At 42.7% G+C, this 18,970-nt stretch overlaps 1 protein-coding gene across 1 annotated transcript in view; it reads left to right on the plus strand.

Moving 5' to 3' along the window:
* PHACTR1 (phosphatase and actin regulator 1) overlaps positions 1-18,970 on the plus strand; it is a 542,166-nt gene that overhangs the window by 175,874 nt on the left and 347,322 nt on the right. Inside the window, 1 exon segment of the mRNA XM_060110072.1 lies at positions 16,443-16,478. Coding sequence (XP_059966055.1) covers positions 16,443-16,478 — 36 coding nt within the window.

An 18,970-nucleotide genomic window follows, 5' to 3' on the forward strand; every position in this document is an offset into this window, starting at 1 on the left:
TGGTACATGACTCTTTTTGAATTATGGTTTTCTCAGGGTATATGCGCAGTAGTGGGATTGCTGGGTCGTATGGTAGTTCAATTTTCAGTTTTTTAAGGAACTTCCATACTGTTCTCCATAGTGGCTGTATCCCGCTTCCATTCTTGCTGATCCAGTCACCATGGTGCAGCCAGAACACTCTCTCCATAGCACAATCCATCCTAGTTATCAGGACCTCCCCATTGCTTGTAGAATACAAACCTCTTGGCATGTGCTCTGCAAGATTCTCTCTGACCTCCCTCCAACTTGTCTTTCCAGCCCTCTGTGTCACCCAGCACCACTGCACTGAAGACTCAGGCACTTGCCTTACTGTGTGTCACCTCAAGCCCTTTGCATATGCTGTTCCCTGGATCTGAAACACCACCTCCAACAGAGCTCCCCATCCATTCCGCTGCTTTGCCTACTTCCCATCTACATATCCTCACATACGGTCTCCCCAGTAAAAACCTCCTGTATCCCCCAAGGCTGAGGTCTTTGCCTTCTGTGTTCACCCAGAGCATGTATGTGTCATTCCATCATATCATCTATTATACTGGACTGAAATGGCCTCTTTTTCTGTGTCTTCTCACTTTAAGAGGCCTGTAAATTCCATAAAGGCAGAGTCTGAATCTTATTCATCACACAAATCTATCACCTGCCTGATGTACAGTAAGTGATGGATAAATATCAATTGAATAAAGGCAGCATGATTTTACTTTCCTAGTGCCGGGTGGTATATGGAATCCTGATGGAAACGATCATTTTAAAGACATAAAAATAATAAAATTACCCCCAGAATAAAGATGACAAATCAATCCTTTACCTGTTACACCCCCAGAAGAAAGATGACTGGGCTTCCCTGGTGGCGCAGTGGTTGAGAGTCTGCCTGCCGATGCAGGGGACACGGGTTCGTGCCCCGGTCTGGGAAGATCCCACATGCCGCGGAGCGGCTGGGCCCGTGAGCCATGGCCGCTGAGCCTGCGCGTCCGGAGCCTGCGCTCCGCAACGGGAGAGGCCACAACAGTCAGAGGCCCGTGTATCGCAAAAAAAAAAAAAAAAAAGATGACAAATCAGCCCTTTACCTGTTACCCTAGTTAATGGATTGATAATTTTTAGTCATGTCTGCATGCCATAAACTGTTAAAATAACCCAACGAATATGTTTCATTTAATTTGTCCAAGTGAATGAAATTATAAATGAAGGTGTTTCTCTATGAAGGTACTTGCAGCCATTCACAAAATTCTGACAATAAATTAAGCAGCCAACTAGAGGAGGCAAGCTAACATTTCTTAAGGATCAACGCTGTTTGCCTGCGCCCTCTTCTGGATGGACTGAGAACAGCTTAAGTGTGGAAAAGACTCCATAAGGAATGTTTAGGACCCACCTAAAAGCATGGTTCTAGGCTCTCAGCAACTCAGACTTTGATGAGTAGCTGGAAACCCGGGGAGGAAAGTGTGTGACATTACCCTTAGTCAGGATACTGTGCTGTCCTGCAGCATCCTGCGAGCTCATTCTGCAGGAAGCCCCGCTCCCTGGTCTACACCCCCAGAGCTCTGCCTTCTGTCCTTCCAGCTGAGAGGTGTGGGCTTCAGGGGGGCCCCACGGAGACCTCGCCCCTGGGCACACACTCCGGCCCTTTCACCGCCAGTGGCCTCTGCCCTGGCAGCTGAAAAACCAAGTCTGGGGATCACCTCTGCCCGGCTGGCTTTCTTAGAGGCCTGGTTGCCAGATTTAGCAAATCTCTGGCAAATATTTTATTTTATCTGGCCTCCCCATCTCCAACATACCCATCTATACCACCTTCTGGTCCCCTGTTGGTGCCTTGCTTCAGTTTTTCAACCCACTTGATTTTTCCTCTTGAAGTTCACTGGTCTCTTAAAGTGCTTAAACTTCAAAAAAAAAAAGTTGTCTTAATCCCTTCCCCATTCTTTGTTTTTAGTTTATTGTTTTACTTTCTATTAATGTGTTTGCCTGCTTTTCTCTCATTATTTCTTTCTTTTTTTTCTGATCACTTTATCTAGTGAGTTGTTATTATTATTATTATTATTTTCAGTAAGCGGACCTCTCACTGTTGTGGCCTCTCCCGTTGCGGAGCACAGGCTCCGGACGCGCAGGCGCAGCGGCCATGGCTCACGGGCCCAGCCGCTCCGCGGCATGTGGGATCTTCCCGGACCGGGGCACGAACCCGTGTCCCCTGCATCGGCAGGCAGACTCTCAACCACTGAGCCACCAGGGAAGCCTGATTTGTTATTATTTTAACCTTACTTTTACTTCTCATCTTTTCACTGAGAGGCTTTCAGGCTTTAGATTTCCTGGTTGCTTACATTATTATCCCTTTTATATGGTCTTTGTTTATTGTAGTATTTTATCCTTTTTTTTTCAATTGAAGCCCAGTTTCTCTGTTTGACTCCATAAATAAATGTCTCTGCCTTGTGCTTACTTTATCTGCTTTTCATTCATCATTCCTAACTCTTGTGTGTGTGTTTTTCATTTTAAATCAACATTTTGCTTGCCAGCTTGACGTGTACGCCTCCTTTGCTTTGTTTTTCTTATACTGTTCAGACAAGTGTTATCTTCTATTTTTATTTTTAAATTGGTATTTTTTCCTCTGATTTTGCCAGGGGCAATTCAAGAGGCCTGCTGATTAAGGAGGCAGTCAGAAGGCTGCCCTGTGTTTTGAGGGAGAGCAGACAAGATGCTTGTCCTCCCCCAGCCAGAGGGGAGGGGCAGCAGGAGCCCATGCCGGTGGCTCGCCTTCACTTAGCTTTTTGTGTGAAGAAAGAAAGAAAGAGGGCTTCCCTGGTGGCGCAGTGGTTGAGAGTCCGCCTGCCGATGCAGGGGACACGGGTTCGTGCCCCGGCCCAGGAAGATCCCACGTGCCGCGGAGCGGCTGGGCCCGTGAGCCATGGCCACTGCGCCTGCGCGTCCGGAGCCTGTGCTCCGCAACGGGAGAGGCCACAACAGTGAGAGGCCCGCGTACCGCAAAAAAATATAATAATAATAAAAAATAAAAGAAAGAAAGAACGCTGAGTCAGGAGGGAGGCAAAGAAGGGGTTCTCGGAGGCCCTGACTCTCGGAGTTGGGAAGCTAGCTAATGAGGATTCTCTTTTCTGCTTATAAGAGCAGTTTTGCAACAATGTCTACACAGTAGTACCAAGAACATGATCACAGGTAATTCTGGTTTAGACGCAGGCACCTCGGCCTTCATAGGAAGTGAAGAAAGTTGAGGAGACCTAAGAACAAGAGGGTCCTCTTATAATCTTCCCCAAAAGATGATAATATGTTAAAAAAGAAGAAGAAGAAGAAGAAGAGGGGGAGGACAGCTAATGCAAAGGAAGAGAGGGATGAAGGGAGGGAAAAATTGAAAATGAAATTTCAGGAGTTTTTCTACCAGCCTTCTGATTGTACAGCCTAAGAGAGGAAAGAGAGTCAGCACCTTGGATAGACCCAGGCCCTGAAGATTAAACTCTAGTGTCTAAGCCTGAACGAAGTGTTTTTCAACAGGTGGTGGAGGGGGCAGATTTTGCTCCCCAGAGGACATTTGACAACGTCTGGCAACGTTTTTGGTTGTCACATCTAGTGGGAGAATCCAGGGTGCTGTTAAGCCCCCTACATTGCACAGGACAGTCCCCCACTCAGCAAAAATCACCACCCCACACACCACCAAATGCCAGTAGAGTGGAGGCTGAGAAAACTTTGCTCTAAGGACAGTTTTCCTAACAACCTTCCTCCCGTCTTACAGTCTTCTATTCACTCCCATTTGATGACTTCTTTCCCCCAAATCCCCTCTAGTGAACACAGCATCAGCTCCGTCAACCAACCATGTCTCAGATACCCCAGTGTGTCTCTTATTTCTCTACAAATTCTTTCTCCACACACCTGCCCAGGCCGAGGAGCTTAGGCCTGGACTGTCTCTGCCCAGCATCCACTGCTTCCTCTTGAGCTGTAGTTTAATCAGCCCACTCCCACGGAGAAGGCCTATCTGCCCCAGGGAACATGCAGCTTCTCTCACCACACAGAATGGACTATCTGTGCTTTCACGAGAGCCCAATACACCCCCACTGCCCATCTCAACAGGTCACTCCCCAGCAGCCCAGCCCCGGAGAACCCTGAGCTTCCCAAGGACAACAGCTCCATTTTTCCAGACCCAGTAGGTTTTCTGTGACTACTTTCTTCCACCAGCTCTGAAGATTCCCAGCGGCTCCTACCCACTCAGTTCACAGGTCTGAGGCAAAGGGGATGAGGAGTGATGGACAAAGGGAAGCAGACATCCACGTGGGAGGGGAGGGAGGAGAGGGTGAAGCACATGGGCTCTGGAGCCACAGCACCTGCAGTCCACGCCCAGCTCTTGGGCACATTCCTTCACCTGTCTGTGCCTCAGGGTCCTCAGATGTAAAGTGGGGATAACTTGCGGGGCTGTTGTGAGGCTCAAGTGAGTCAGGACCAGGGCAGCACTTAGAACAGGGTCAGGCACAACCACTGCCTGGGAAAGGTAGAGGTGACTCCAGGGAGGATGTGCCGTGAATCAATAGCCAAGAAGTGAATGTCCTTGTCACCAATACCACCCTTAGACAGCGGTGTTGCAAATATCTCAGCCAGATGGTCAGCACGGCCAAAGGTTACCTCTCTCCAAGGTTAAGTGAAAAGCTAAAGGAGTTTCACCTCCTTACAAGGGCAACGGGACTGGACTTCGTCCTACTTCCTGATTCTGTGTCCTCTTGGCTATTTGAGAGTGAGTACACGGCGTACAGTTCTCTACGCTTCCCGCCGCCTTCGTCCCAGCACCTTCTCCTTGGCCCCACGGGAGTTCATGGCTTCCTGCTCATAACTCAGCACCTAATTATTCTGAAACACAAATGAAATGGGATTTTAATTATTTTATGAAAGGGAAGAAATACAGCAATCCCCAAAGGTCATATAAAACAAAATAGTTTTAAAATCATTGGCCATAGTGATATTTTCCCACCAGTTGCGTTTTAAAATATGTGAAAAGCCTGGGGTGAATGAAGAGAGATTTTAGCCTATTAACATTCCTAAACAGTTCTAAATAGGTCAAGAATTCAGTTATAATATCTGTGGACTTTTTGGTTTCTTCTCATTTCTTCGTGATACTGCATGTTTTCATAATTTAACATCTTTTGAAGGAGGTAACTGCCTTAAAACTTTCAAGGATAAAATCTTGCTTTGAACCTTCAAATATATATATATATATATATATATTTTTTTTTTTTTTTTTGCAGTATGTGGGCCTCTCACTGTTGTGGCCTCTCCCGTTGCGGAGCACAGGCTCCGGACGTGCAGGCTCAGCGGCCATGGCTCACGGGCCCAGCTGCTCCGCAGCATGTGGAATCCTCCCGGACCGGGGCATGAACCCGTATCCCCTGCATCGGCAGGCGGACTCTCAACCACTGCGCCACCAGGGAAGCCCCAAATATATATTTTTTTAATGGAAAGTTTGTTGATTAACAGAATACCTACATTTATTTTAGGATTTAGGGGATAATCAAGCTATCCTTTTTTATATTCCCAGTGTGTAATACTGGAACATCTGGGACAACGAACGTGTATGTTTGTTGAATGAATAAAACATACATAGGGATTAACAAGTCAACGAGAAAAGCCATAGCTAGGGCTTTTTTTTTTTTTTTTTTTTTTTTTTGGTGGTGCTGTATTTTTTTAGCTAGCTTCTTTTATAGAAACTGCCTATCGCAGTAGTTTCCCTGGCATAAGAATCACATTAAACATCAAACCTTCCATCTTATTTTTCTGACGCCTCTTTGACCCAGGGAAGGATAAATAGCTCATTACCTATAGGGTGAACCAATTATATACCCCGAGGTCACTGACCAGTTCTCAGTCTAGCATAATCAGAATCCCATCCAACCAGCTCAATATACCATTATGTAAAGGACATGGTCTGGCTTCTGAGAAAAGGGGATCCTAATCCAGGCTCTGTTCCTTCGTAACCCCCAAGGCTCATTTCCTTAGCATAGAAGGAAACAGTTGTGATTTTGTGGAGATGATGTATGTAAAGTGCCTGGCACATGGTAAGCCTTCAGTATTTATGTTATTTATTAGGCCATGATCCCAGTCACCTCCACAGAAATAATGGGAAAGTAATAGGGGAGCAGATTTGATAGTAGGGAGGCTTCTCACCCATTGGCTAATTCGGTGTTTCTCAACCCTTGACTAAATGTTGACATCACCGACTGAACTTTTGAAAACTTCTGATACCTGGTACTCACCCCCAGGGAGGCTGATTTAAATGGGCACAAGGGATCTATATGTTTCTCAAGTTTCCCCAGGGGATTTTTTTTAAAATATTTTATTTATTTGTCTGGCTGTGCTGGATTGTAGTTGTGGCTCTCGGGCTCCTTAGTTGCGGCTCACCAGCTCCCTAGTTGCAGCATGTGAACTCTTAGTTGCAGCATGCATGTAGGATCTAGTTCCCTGACCAGGGACCAAACCCAGGCCCCCTGCATTGGGAGCTCGGAGTCTTAACCACTGCGCCACCAGGGAAGTCCCTCCCCAGGGGATTCTAATGGCCATCCAAGGCTAAGAACTACAGAATTAACAGGTGATCAGGACCTAGGGTACCCACACTCTGGTAAGTCAGAGGTTTGGTGGAAAGCAACCACTCAAGCACATTTTTATGGTGAGATCCATTTGGATGTAGTGTGTTGGATATCTTTTAAGAAAGGTCTTCAATGCTGATTCTAGAGCTGGAATCAGCATTCATGTGTTCATGTAAACACATAATTCATTGAACATATGTGCCAGGAACTGTGCTATTCTTGTGGGATCTTTGCCTCACACAATCTTTGCCTCATGTGGCTCCCAGTCTAGCAGAGAAAACAAAGGACAGTGACAGTTGTGTGTGATATGTCCCCACATCGGTGTGCACTGGAGAAGTACCACTAACCCAGGGTTAAGGAAGGGGAGGGCCTGAGAGCAAATTCAGAGAAGGTGATGATAAGGATGAATAGGAATTACCTGAACAGAGAAGAGAGGTCCAAAGACAGGATGTTGGTGGCACGGATGGGAAGGAGAGTTTGCCAATTTCATATAACAAGCATGATTTATCTTAATTTGTCTTAAAATGATTAGTGTAAGTCTGTGGACACCTATCATACATTTGGGATAGTATTTGGATAACAGGAGTTTAGAGTATCACTACACAGCAACATCCTATTAATTATATTTCCTGGAAAATATATGTGTCAACATCCTGACATAGTATGTTTTTAAAAGTTGAATAAATGCCTTCTAATATTGTTTCTAACTTTTAAAGTTCTAGAATACAGGTAGAATGACTTTGCAAAATTTTTTTCTTACTTCATTCCCACCTTTCTGTTTATCTGATAGGCTAATGAAGACAGCTTTTATGTGCCTATCATTGTCTGTATATGAGACAGAAGAGTGGAAAGGTCAGTTGTGCTCTGAGTGTAAAATCAATTCCCAGATAGTTGGCCTGTTGACAGCTCTGATTTTAACCATTTAGTCAGAATGGTTTAGAAATATATTACCTCCTATGTTCAGTGGTATTCGACCATAAATAATTGAATTTAGGAATTGGGAAGGACATCAAAGCATTGCAGAATTGACACTCGACTTAAACTCCACATACATTATGTTTCCATGTTCTCATCTCCTATTATCATATAGTTAGATTACTCAGGGGTCAATTTTTTCCCTTTCCCAAAACCTCCTGCTTAAAGACGCTTCCAAATCTGTAAATGAAAAGTGCTACTGATAATAAACTAGGATATTTCCTTCCCTCAGATAATCTGTATGTTATCACTTTGAGAGCTAAAAAACACAATCCAGTGCAGGATATATAAGTAGTCAGTATGCTTTCCTTTGAAATTCAAACTTAACTGTAAAAAATGGGAGAATTTGTTGGCTCAGGAGTTAGTAATAGTTCCGGCAAAGATGGATGCAGAGACTCAATCGATGTCATTAAGACTCTGTCTGGGTCTCTTCATCTCTCAGTTTTGCTTTTATTCTCTAGCAATTTCTCTCTACACAGAGGGAAAGCTAGACCCTGACAGGTCCAAGGCCCGAAGATGAACACACTTCACGGTAGCTGAAAGAGAAACTCTCTCCAGGAAACTTCCAAGTCCCCAAAAGAATTCTGATTGGCCCTGGTTGAGCCATGTGCCTATTCTGGACCAATCACAGTGTCTAGGAAAATGATGTTTTCTGATTGACCCTTGACTCCACCACTGTGGTGAAACAGCATCCTTGATGGACCAGCCCACCAGAACCATAGGAGGGGAAAAGAGTAGTTCCCTTGAGAAAGGACATGGGGGCAGACAAGTTAAGAGATGACCATTACTGGTAGCCTTCCTCCTTATTATAGTGTTTCTCTTGTTCTGCCTTCAAAATTTTAATATTTCCACTAAGTAAAAAATAAAGCTCCAATAGAAAAATTTACTACATTTAGTGGGACTTCTTCCCTTTTGAAAATCCTTTCAGCTACTGACACATTTGTTTTCAGTGAACAATAGGCTTTTTCTATAACACCACAAACTCTTTCATTATTCAATTGCTGAGAAAATTCTTAGTAGTTCCTATAACTAGTATATCAGAAAAAAGAATTATGGTTTTATAACTTAAAAATAAATAAACCAAACCTAATTACCCGAGTTTGTTATTTCTCCAGAGAAGTAGATGGGGGTTGGGGAGGAAAGAGATAAGGTTGAAAATGATAAGCAATTTTATTTTTGTGCTCTTCATTGTGTAAAACTTCTATGAATAGTTGTTAATGTAGGGACTTCCCTGGCCGTCCAGTGGTTAAGACTCCGCGGTTCCATTGCAAGGGGCATGGGTTCGATTCCTGGTCGGTGAACTAAGATTCCCACATGCTGCACAGCGTGGTCAAAAAAAGGTTAAAAAAAAAGTTGTTAATGTATTTGTATTTCTGTATAGTTATTGCAGTTTGAAAATCATTGGTTTCTAACAGGATAGAACTACCTTGGGAAGGTCAACTTTGGTCTAAGGATGGTCTTCAGCTTTGAAGATCCAGAAATTTTGTTTTCCCCCAATACACTCAAGCATTATCAGTATCTCCAAATCTGGCTAATACCAAACTCACAGAAGAAACCTGAGAATTTTCTGGAAACCTCCCTTCATGTAGATATCTACAGTGATCAAGCCCTCCTAATTCGGTCTTCTTAATAACCCCTCTCCCCCTCCTCATCCTCTCTTTTTTGCCTCTACCACATACAGACCCTCATAATCTCTAATCTAGGCTATGGTTCTACTCTTCTGATATCCCAACTCAATCCTTCATCCTTATTAAATCCATTCTTCACACTAAAGTCAATATCCACATTCAAAATGTAAATCTGAAATGGACTTCCTAGCCTGGAACACTGGGACAAAGTAAGCAGGTCCTCAATTAATACTTGAAATGGTACTACTCTTTGCAGTGGCTCTTCAAAGAGAGGGGAAAATCAACGATTTCTCTCTGTCAGAGTTTAATCTCAATGTTGTTGGGGAACATGAAACATTAGCGAGATCTATTACTAGGATAATCTTAATGGCTAGTGGTGACAATCTATGCCAGTTTGATGCATCCCTATCCTCTTTGTGGGTAGACTGGATCATTAAGCCAGCTAGTTAGAGAATCTTCTTCTCAAGGCTTTAACTCTGAATTTCTCCTTTTCTTTTTTTTTTTTTTTTTTTGCGGTACGCGGGCCTCTCACCGCCGTGGCCTCTCCCGCCGCGGATCACAGGCTCCGGATGCGCAGGCCCAGCGGCCGTGGCTCATGGGCCCTGCTGCTCCGCGGCATGTGGGATCCTCCCGGACCTGGGCACGAACCTGCGTCCCCTGCATCGGCAGGCGGACTCCCAACCACTGCGCCACCAGGGAAGTCCCTCTCCTTTTCTTTTTTTTTGCGGTATGTGGGCCTCGCGCTGTTGTGGCCTCTCCCGTTGCAGATCACAGGCTCCGGATGCGCAGGCTCAACGGCCATGGCTCACGGGCCCAGCCGCTCCGCGGCATGTGGGATCTTCCCGGACCGGGGCACGAACCCGTGTCCCCTGCATCGGCAGGCGGGCTCTCAACCACTGCGCCACCAGGGAAGCCCCCCTCTCCTTTTCTTAATTCTACTTTTTTAAGATTCACATTTACCATATCCCTTCTGCTGGTGTATTCTTCTTTAGAAATAGTAATGGAACCAGTTGGACACTATTTTTCCAATTTTAGCCTTAAAAGATAATTTTAAGGAGATTATAATATAGATTAGATAGAAAGATAGGTGATAGATGCTAGACAGATAGATAATAACCTTTAAAATATTATATATGTATCTGATTCCATTCTTCATGCATGGATTTCAACTAGTTTAACTAATTGACCCAGTGAGACCTTTATGTTATACTGTCTAAAATAGTATCTGGACTCTGCTGCATAAATCTTTGTTAATGATGGTATGATGAAGACGCAAGTACAAAGAAGTACAAATCACTGTAAGAGAAAACAGATTTACGAATAACACATAGAACCTTACAGAAATTGGGCAGCAGGAGAAAAGGATTTAACACTTCAAATATCTACCAAAATCCTGAGCTATCCTAACCCGTCTTCACAGTAACTTCTAAAGATAAGCCTTAACATACTGTCATTTCCATAGACCCTTCTGTTGACTGATTGCTCTGAACATGAGGTGGGCATCTGTCTAGCTGGTTGGACTGTGATCAGACTTACAGGTAGTGGCACAAAGGAGTCATATGTCCCTAGGTGACAACAGATGTGAAGTGAGTATGAAATGCCACCACCTGGCTGTTGCCTGCTTCGTGATCCGGAAGATTCATTATCTTGAAGGGTGTTTCTCCAATACTGTGGTGTATCACTAGAATGACTGGGAGAATGGGAAAACACTATTAGTGTTCTGTTCAATAATGCAACAAACTTCACTCAGAAAGCCAGTTTCTCTGTCCAGAGCCTAATTTGAAGGACTTTGTCTAATTTGCAGGCAAAATGGATTTTCAGGCACATCACATTTCAAGTAGCCATAGACATCCTTTTTTTTTTTTTTAACATCTTTATTGGAGTATAATTGCTTTACAATGGTGTGTTAGTTTCTGCTTTATAACGTAGTGAATCAGTTATACATATACATATATCCCCATATCTCTTCCCTCTTGGTCTCTCTCCCTCCCACCCTCCCTATCCCACCCCTCTAGGTGGGCACACAGCACCGAGCTGATCTCCCTGTGCTATGCAGCTGCTTCCCACTAGCTATCTATTTTACATTTTGTAGTATATATATGTCCATGCCACTCTCTCACTTTGTCCCAGCTTGCCCTTCCACCTGCAGGGTGTCCTCAAGTCCATTCTCTAGTGGGTCTGCGTATTTATTCCTATCTTGCCCCTAGGTTCTTTTTTTTTTTTTTAACATCTTTATTGGAGTATAATTGCTTTACAATGGTGTGTTAGTTTCTGCTTTATAACAAAGTGAATCAGTTATACATATACATATGTTCCCATATCTCTTCCCTCTTGCATCTCCCTCCCTCCAACCCTCCCTATCCCACCCCTCTAGGTGGTCACAAACCACCTAACTGATCTCCCTGTGCTATGCGGCTGCTTCCCACTAGCTATCTGTTTTACGTTTGGTAGTGTATATATGTCCATGCCACTCTCTCACTTTGTCACAGCTTACCCTTCCCCCTCCCCATATCCTCAAGTCCATGCTCTAGTAGGTCTGTGTCTTTATTCCCCTCTTACCCCTAGGTACTTAATGACTTTTTTTTTCTTAGATTCCATGTATATGTGTTAGCATATGGTATTTGTTTTTCTCTTTCTGACTTACTTCACTCTGTATGACAGACTCTCGGTCCATCCACCTCACTACAGATAACTCAATTTTGTTTCTTTTTATGGCTGAGTAATATTCCATTGTATATATGTGCCACATCTTCTTTATCCATTCATCTGTTGATGAACACTTAGGTTGCTTCCATGTCCTGGCTATTGTAAATAGTGCTTCAATGACACATTTTGGTACATGCCTCTTTTGAGTTATGGTTTTCTCAGGGTATATGCCCAGTAGTGGGATTGCTGGGTCATATGGTAATTCTATTTTTAGTTTTTTAAGGAACCTCAATACTGTTCTTCATAGGGGCTGTATCAATTTATGTTCCAACCAACAGTGCAAGAGGGTTCCCTTTTCTCTACACCATCTCCAGCATTTATTGTTTGTAGATTTTTTCACGATGGCCATTTGGATCGGTATGAGATGATATTGCATGGTAGTTTTGATTTGCATTTCTCTAATGATTAATGATGTTGAACATTCTTTCATGTGTTCGTTGGCAATCTGTATATCTTTTTTGGAGAAATGTCTATTTAGGTCTTCTGCCCATTTTTGGATTGGGTTGTTTGTTTTTTTGATATTGAGCTGCATGAGCTGCTTGTAAATTTTGGAGATTAATCCTTTGTCAGTTACTTCATTGGCAAATATTTTCTCCCATTCTGAGGGCTGTCTTTTTGTCTTGTTTATGGTTTCCTTTGTTGTGCAAAAGCTTTTAAGTGTCATTAGGTCCCATTTGTTTATTTTTGTTTTTATTTCCATTTCTCTAGGAGGTGGGTCAAAAAGGATCTTGCTGTGATTTATGTCATAGAGTGTTCTGCCTATGGTTTCCTCTAAGAGTTTGATAGTTTCTGGCCTTACATTTAGGCCTTTAATCCATTTTGGGTTTATGTTTGTGTATGGTGTTAGGGAGTGTTCTAATTTCATTCTTTTACATGTAGCTGTCCAGTTTTCCCAGCACCACTTATTGAAGAGGCTGTCTTTTCTCCACTGTGTATTGTTGCCTCCTTTATCAAAGATAAGGTGACCATGTGTGCACGGGTTTACCTCTGGGCTTTCTATCCTGTTCCATTGATCTATATTTCTGTTTTTGTGCCAGTACCATACTGCCTTGATTACCGTAGCTTTGTAGTATAGTCTGGAGTCCAGGAGCCTGATTCCGCCAGCTCCGTTTTTCTTTCTCAAGATTGCTTTGGCTGTTCGGGGTCTTTTGTGTTTCCATACAAATTGTGAATTTTTTTGTTCTAGTTCTGTCAAAAATGCCAGTGGTAGTTTGCATTGAATCTGTAGATTGCTTTGGGTAGTATAGTCATTTTCACCATGTTGATTCTGCCAATCCAAGAACATGGTATATCTCTCCATCTGTTTGTATCATGTTTAATTTCTTTCATCAGTGTCTTATAATTTTCTGCATACAGGTCTTTTGTCTCCTTAGGTAGGTTTATCCTAGATATTTTATTCTTTTTGTTGCAAAGGTAAATGGGAGTGTTTTCGTAATTTCACTTGCAGATTTTTCATCATTATTGTACAGGAACGCAAGAGATTTCTCTGCATTAATTTTGTATCCTGCTACTTTCCCAAATTCATTGATTAGTTCTAGTAGTTTTCTAGTAGCATCTTTAGGATTCTGTATGTATAGTATCATGTCACCTGCAAACAGTGACAGCTTTACTTCTTCTTTTCCAATTTGGATTCCTTTTATTTCTTTTTCTTCTCTGATTGCTGTGGCTAAAACTTCCAATACTATGTTGAATAACAGTGGTGAGAGTGGGCAACCTTGTCTTATTCCTGATCTTAGTGAAAAATGATTTCAGTTTTTCACCATTGAGAATGATGTTGGCTGTGGGTTTGTCATATATGGCCTTTATTATGTTGAGGAAGTTCCCTCTATGCCTACTTTCTGGAGGGTTTTTATCATAAATAGATGTTGAATTTTGTTGAAAGCTTTCTCTGCATCTGTTGAGATGATCATATGGTTTTTCTTCTTCAATTTGTTAATATGGTGTATCACATTGATTGATTTGCGTATATTGAAGAATCCTTGCATTCCTGGAATAAACCCCACTTGATCATGGTGTATGATGCTTTTAATGTGCTGTTGGATTCTGTTTGCTAGTATTTTGTTCAGGATTTTTGCATCTATGTTCATCAGTGATATTGGCCTGTAGTTTTCTTTCTTTGTGACATCCTTGTCTGGTTTTGGTATCAAGGTGATGGTGCCCTAGTAGAATGAGTTTGGGAGTGCTCCTCCCTCTGCTATATTTTGAAGAGTTTGAGAAGGATGGGTGTTAGCTCTTCTCTAAATGTTTGATAGGATTCGCCTGTGAAGCCATGTGGTCCTGGGCTTTTGTTTGTTGGAAGATTTTTAATAACAGTTTCAATTTCAGTGCTTGTGATGGGTCTGTTTATATTTTCTATTTCTTCCTGGTTCAGTCTCGGAAGGTTGTGCTTTTCTAAGAATTTTTCCATTTCTTCCAGGTTGTCCATTTTATTGGCATATAGTAGTTTGTAGTAATCTCTCATGATCCTTTGTATTTCTGCAGTGTCAGTTGTTACTTCTCCTTTTTCATTTCTAATTCTACTGATTTGAGTCTTCTCCCTTTTTTCTGGCTAATGGTTTATCAATTTTGTTTATCTTCTCAAAGAACCAGCTTTTAGTTTTATTGATCGTTGTTATCGTTTCCTTCATTTCTTTTTCATTTATTTCTGATCTGATCTTTATGATTTCTTTCCTTCTGCTAACCTTGGGTTTTTTTGTTCTTCTTTCTCTAATTGCTTTAGGTGTAAGGTTAGGTTGTTTATTTGAGATGTTTCTTGTTTCTTAAGGTAGGATTGTACTGCTATAAACTTCCTTCTTAGAACTGCTCTTGCTGCATCCTATAGGTTTTGGTTCGTCGTGTTTTCATTGTCATTTGTTTCTAGGTATTTTTTGATTTCCTCTTTGACTTCTTCAGTGATATCTTGGTTATTAAGTAGTGTATTGTTTAGCCTCCATGTGTTTGTACTTTTTACAGATTTTTTTCCTGTGATTGATATCTAGTCCCATAGCGTTGTGGTCAGAAAAGATACTTCATACGATTTCAATTTTCTTAAATTTACCAAGGCTTGATTTGTGACCCCAGATATGATCTATCCTGGAGAATGTTCCATGAGTACTTGAGAAGAAAGTGTGTTCTGTTGTTTTTGGATGGAATGTCCTATAAATCTCAATTAAGTCCATCTTGTTTAATGTATCACTTAAAACTTGTGTTTCCTTATTTATTTTCATTTTGGATGATCTGTCCATTGGTGAAAGTGGGGTGTTAAAGTCTCCTACTATGATTGTGTTACTGTTGATTTCCCCTTTTACGGCTGTTAGTACTTGACTTATGTATTGTGGTGCTCCTATGTTGGGTGCATAAATATTTACAATTGTTATATCTTCTTCTTGGATTGATCCCTTGATCATTATGTCGTGTCCTTCTTTGTCTCTTGTAATAATCTTTATATTAAACTCTATTTTGTCTGTTATGAGAATTGCTACTCCAGCTTTCTTTTGATTTCCATTTGCACGGAATATCTTTTTCCATCCCCTCACTTTCAGTCTGTATGTGTCCCTAGGTCTGAAGTGGGTCTCTTGTAGACAGCATATATATGGGTCTTTTATTGTATCCATTCAGCTAGTCTCTCTGTCTTTTGGTTGGAGCATTTAATCCATTTACATTTAAGGTAATTATTGATATTTATATTCCTATTACCATTTTCTTAATTGTTTTGGGTTTGTTATTGTAGGTCTTTTCCTTCTCTTGTGTTTCCTGCCTAGAGAAGTTTCTTTAGTATTTATTGTATAGCTGGTTTGGTGGTGCTGAATCCTCTTAGCTTTTGCTTGTCTGTAAAGGTTTTAGTATCTCCATCAAATCTGAATGAGATCCTTGCTGGGTAGAGTCATCTTGGTTGTAGGTTTTTCCCCTTCACCACTTTAAATATGTCCTGCCACTCCCTTCTGACTTTCAGAGTTTCTGCTGAAAGATCAGCTGTTACCCTTATGAGGATTCCCTTGTATGTTATTTGTTGCTTTTCCCTTGCTGCTTTTAATACTTTTTCTTTGTGTTTAATTTTTGATAGTTTGATTAATATGTGTCTTGGCATGTTTCTCCTTGGATTTATCCTTTTGGGACTCTCTGTGCTTCCTGGACTTGATTAACTATTTCCTTTCCCATATTAGGGAAGTTTTCAACTATAATCTCTTCACATATTTTCTCAGTCCCTTTCTCTTTCTCTTCTTCTTCTGGGACCCCTATAATTCGAATGTTGGTGCATTTAATATTGTCCCAGAGGTCTCTGAGACTGTCCTCAATTCTTTTCATTCTTTTTTCTTTATTCTGCTCTCCAGTAGTTATTTCCAGTATTTTATCTTCCAGGTCACTTATCCGTTCTTCTGCCTCAGTTATTCTGCTATTGATCCCTCTAGAGAATTTTTCATTTCATTTATTGTGTTGTTCATCACTGTTTGTTTGCTCTTTAGTTCTTCTAGGCCCTTGTTAAACGTTTTTTGTATTTTCTCCATTCTATTTCCAAGATCTTGCATCATCTTTACTGTCATTATTCTGAATTCTTTTTCAGGTAGACTGCCTATTTCCTCTTCATTTGGTTAGTCTGGTGGGGTTTTACCTTGCTCCTTCATCTGCTGTGTGTTTCTCTGTCTTTTCATTTTGCTTAACTTACTGTGTTTGGGGTCTCCTTTTCACAGGCTGCAGGCTCATAATTCCCATTATTTTTGGTGTCTGCCCCCAGTGGCTAAGGTTGGTTCAGTTGATTGTGTAGGCTTCCTGGTGGAGGGGACTAGTGCCTGTGTTCTGGTGGATGAGGCTGGATCTTGTCTTTCTGGTGGGCAGGTCCACATCTGGTGGTGTGGTTTGGGGTGTCTGTGGCCTTATTATGGTTTTAGGCAGCCTCTCTTCTAATGGGTGGGTATGTTTTCCTGTCTTGCTAGTTGTTTGGCATAGGGTGTCCAGCTCTGTATCTTGCTGGTCATTGAGTGAAGCTGGGTCTTGGCATTGAGATGGAGATCTCTGGGAGGTTTTCGCCATTTGATATTACGTGGAGCTGTGAGGTCTTTTGTGGACCAGTATCCTGAAGTTGGCTCTCCCACCTCAGAGGCACAGCCCTGATGCCTGTCTGGAGCACCAAGAGCCTGTCATCCACACGGCTCAGAATGAAAGGGAGAAAAAAAAGAATGAAAGAAAGAAGAAGATAAAATAAAATAAAATAAAATAACATAATTAAAATAAAAAATAAAGGTATTAAAATAAAAAATAAGAAATAATTATTAAGAAAAAAAATTTTTAAGTAATAAAAAAAAAGAAAGAAGAGAGCAACCGAACCAAAAAACAAATCCACCGATGATAACAAGTGCTAAAAACTATAGCAAAAAAACCCCAAAGAAAATAAAACAATAAAAATGGACAGACAGAACCCTAGGACGCATGGTAAAAGCAAAGCTATACAGACAAAATCACACACAGAAGCATACGCATACACACTCACAAAAAGAGAAAAAGGGGGGAAAAATATATATATATATCCTTGCTCCCAAAGTCCACCTCCTTAATTTGGGATGATTTGTTGTCTATTCAGGTATTCCAGAGATGCAGGGTACATCAAGTTGATTGTGGAGATTTAATCCGCTGCTCCTGAGGCTGCTGGGAGAGATTTCCATTCTCCTTTGTTTGCACAGCTCCCAGGGTTCAGCTTTGGATTTGGCTCCGCCTCTGCGTGTAGGTCGCTGGAGGGCATCTGTTCTTCGGTCAGACAGGACGGGGTTAAAGGAGCCGCTGAGTCGGGGGCTCTGGCTCACTCAGGCTGGGGAGAGGGAGGGGTATGGATGCAGGGCGAGCCTGGGGCGGCAGAGGCCCGTGTGACGTTGCACCAGCCTGAGGCGCACCGTGCATTCTCCCGTGGAAGTTGTCCCTGGATCACGGGACCCTGGCAGTGGTGGGCCGCACAGGCTCCCAGGAGGGGCGGTGTGGATAGTGACCTGTGCTCGCACACAGGCTTCTTGGTGGCAGCAGCAGCGGCCTTAGCGTCTCATGCTCGTCTCTGGGGTCCGCGCTGTGAGCCGCGGCTCGCTCCCGTCTCTGGAGTTCCTTTAAGCAGCGCTCTAAATCCCCTCTCCTCGTGCTCCAGGAAGCACAGAGGTAAGAAAAAGTCTCTTGCCTCTTCGGCAGGTCCAGACTTTTCTCCGGACTCCCTCCCGGCTAGCCGTGGTGCACTAACCCCGTGCAGGCTGTGTTCACGCTGCCAACCCCAGTCCTCTCCCTGGGATCTGACCTCTGAAGCCCAAGCCTCAGCTCCCAGCCCTGCCCGCCCCGGTGGGTGAGCAGACAAGCCTCTCGGGCTGGTGAGTGCCGGTCGGCACTGATCCTCTGTGCGGGAATCTCTCCACTTTGCCCTCTGCACCCCTGTTGCTGCGCTCTCCTCCGCGGCTCTGAACCTTCCCCCCTCCGCCACCCACAGTCTCCGCCCGCGAAGGGGCTTCTAGTGTGTGGAAACCTTTCCTCCTTCACGGCTCCCTCCCACTGGTGCAGGTCCCATCCCTATCCTTTTGTCTCTGTTTATTCTTTTTTCTTTTGCCCTACCCAGGTACGTGGGGGAGTTTCTTGCCTTTTGGGAGGTCTGAGGTCTTCTGCCAGCGTTCAGTAGGTGTTCTGTAGGAGTTGTTCCACGTGTGGCTGTATTTCTGGTGTATTTGTGTGGATGAATGTGATCTCCACGTCTTACTCCTCCGCCATCTTGAAACTCCCCCCATAGACATCTTTAAGAGGACACTTTCCAACTAGTGTGAGTCAAATTTCCTCTGGGGCTTAATTTAGATAACAGAAATTTGTTCTTATGTGGTTTTAATAATATAAAGAAGCTAAGTTGGAGACTATATAAGGTTTGGCTGCTGCAATAAAACTGGAGTTTATAAAGAGAGGAAAGATGATCAGTTAGCTTTGTACTACCATTATGTTCCAGCATCTAAAATACACTGTAATCATTTTGTCCATCCCATACTACTGCAGAAAAAATAAAAGCAGCATAAAATGATGTAATATATGAAATCTTGTATAGTGATGGATCTTTCACAACTGTAATGAAGTCTTTGGAAA

The sequence above is a fragment of the Mesoplodon densirostris genome, chromosome 10 (assembly GCF_025265405.1).
Source record: "Mesoplodon densirostris isolate mMesDen1 chromosome 10, mMesDen1 primary haplotype, whole genome shotgun sequence".
NCBI classification, from domain to species: domain Eukaryota; kingdom Metazoa; phylum Chordata; class Mammalia; order Artiodactyla; family Ziphiidae; genus Mesoplodon; species Mesoplodon densirostris.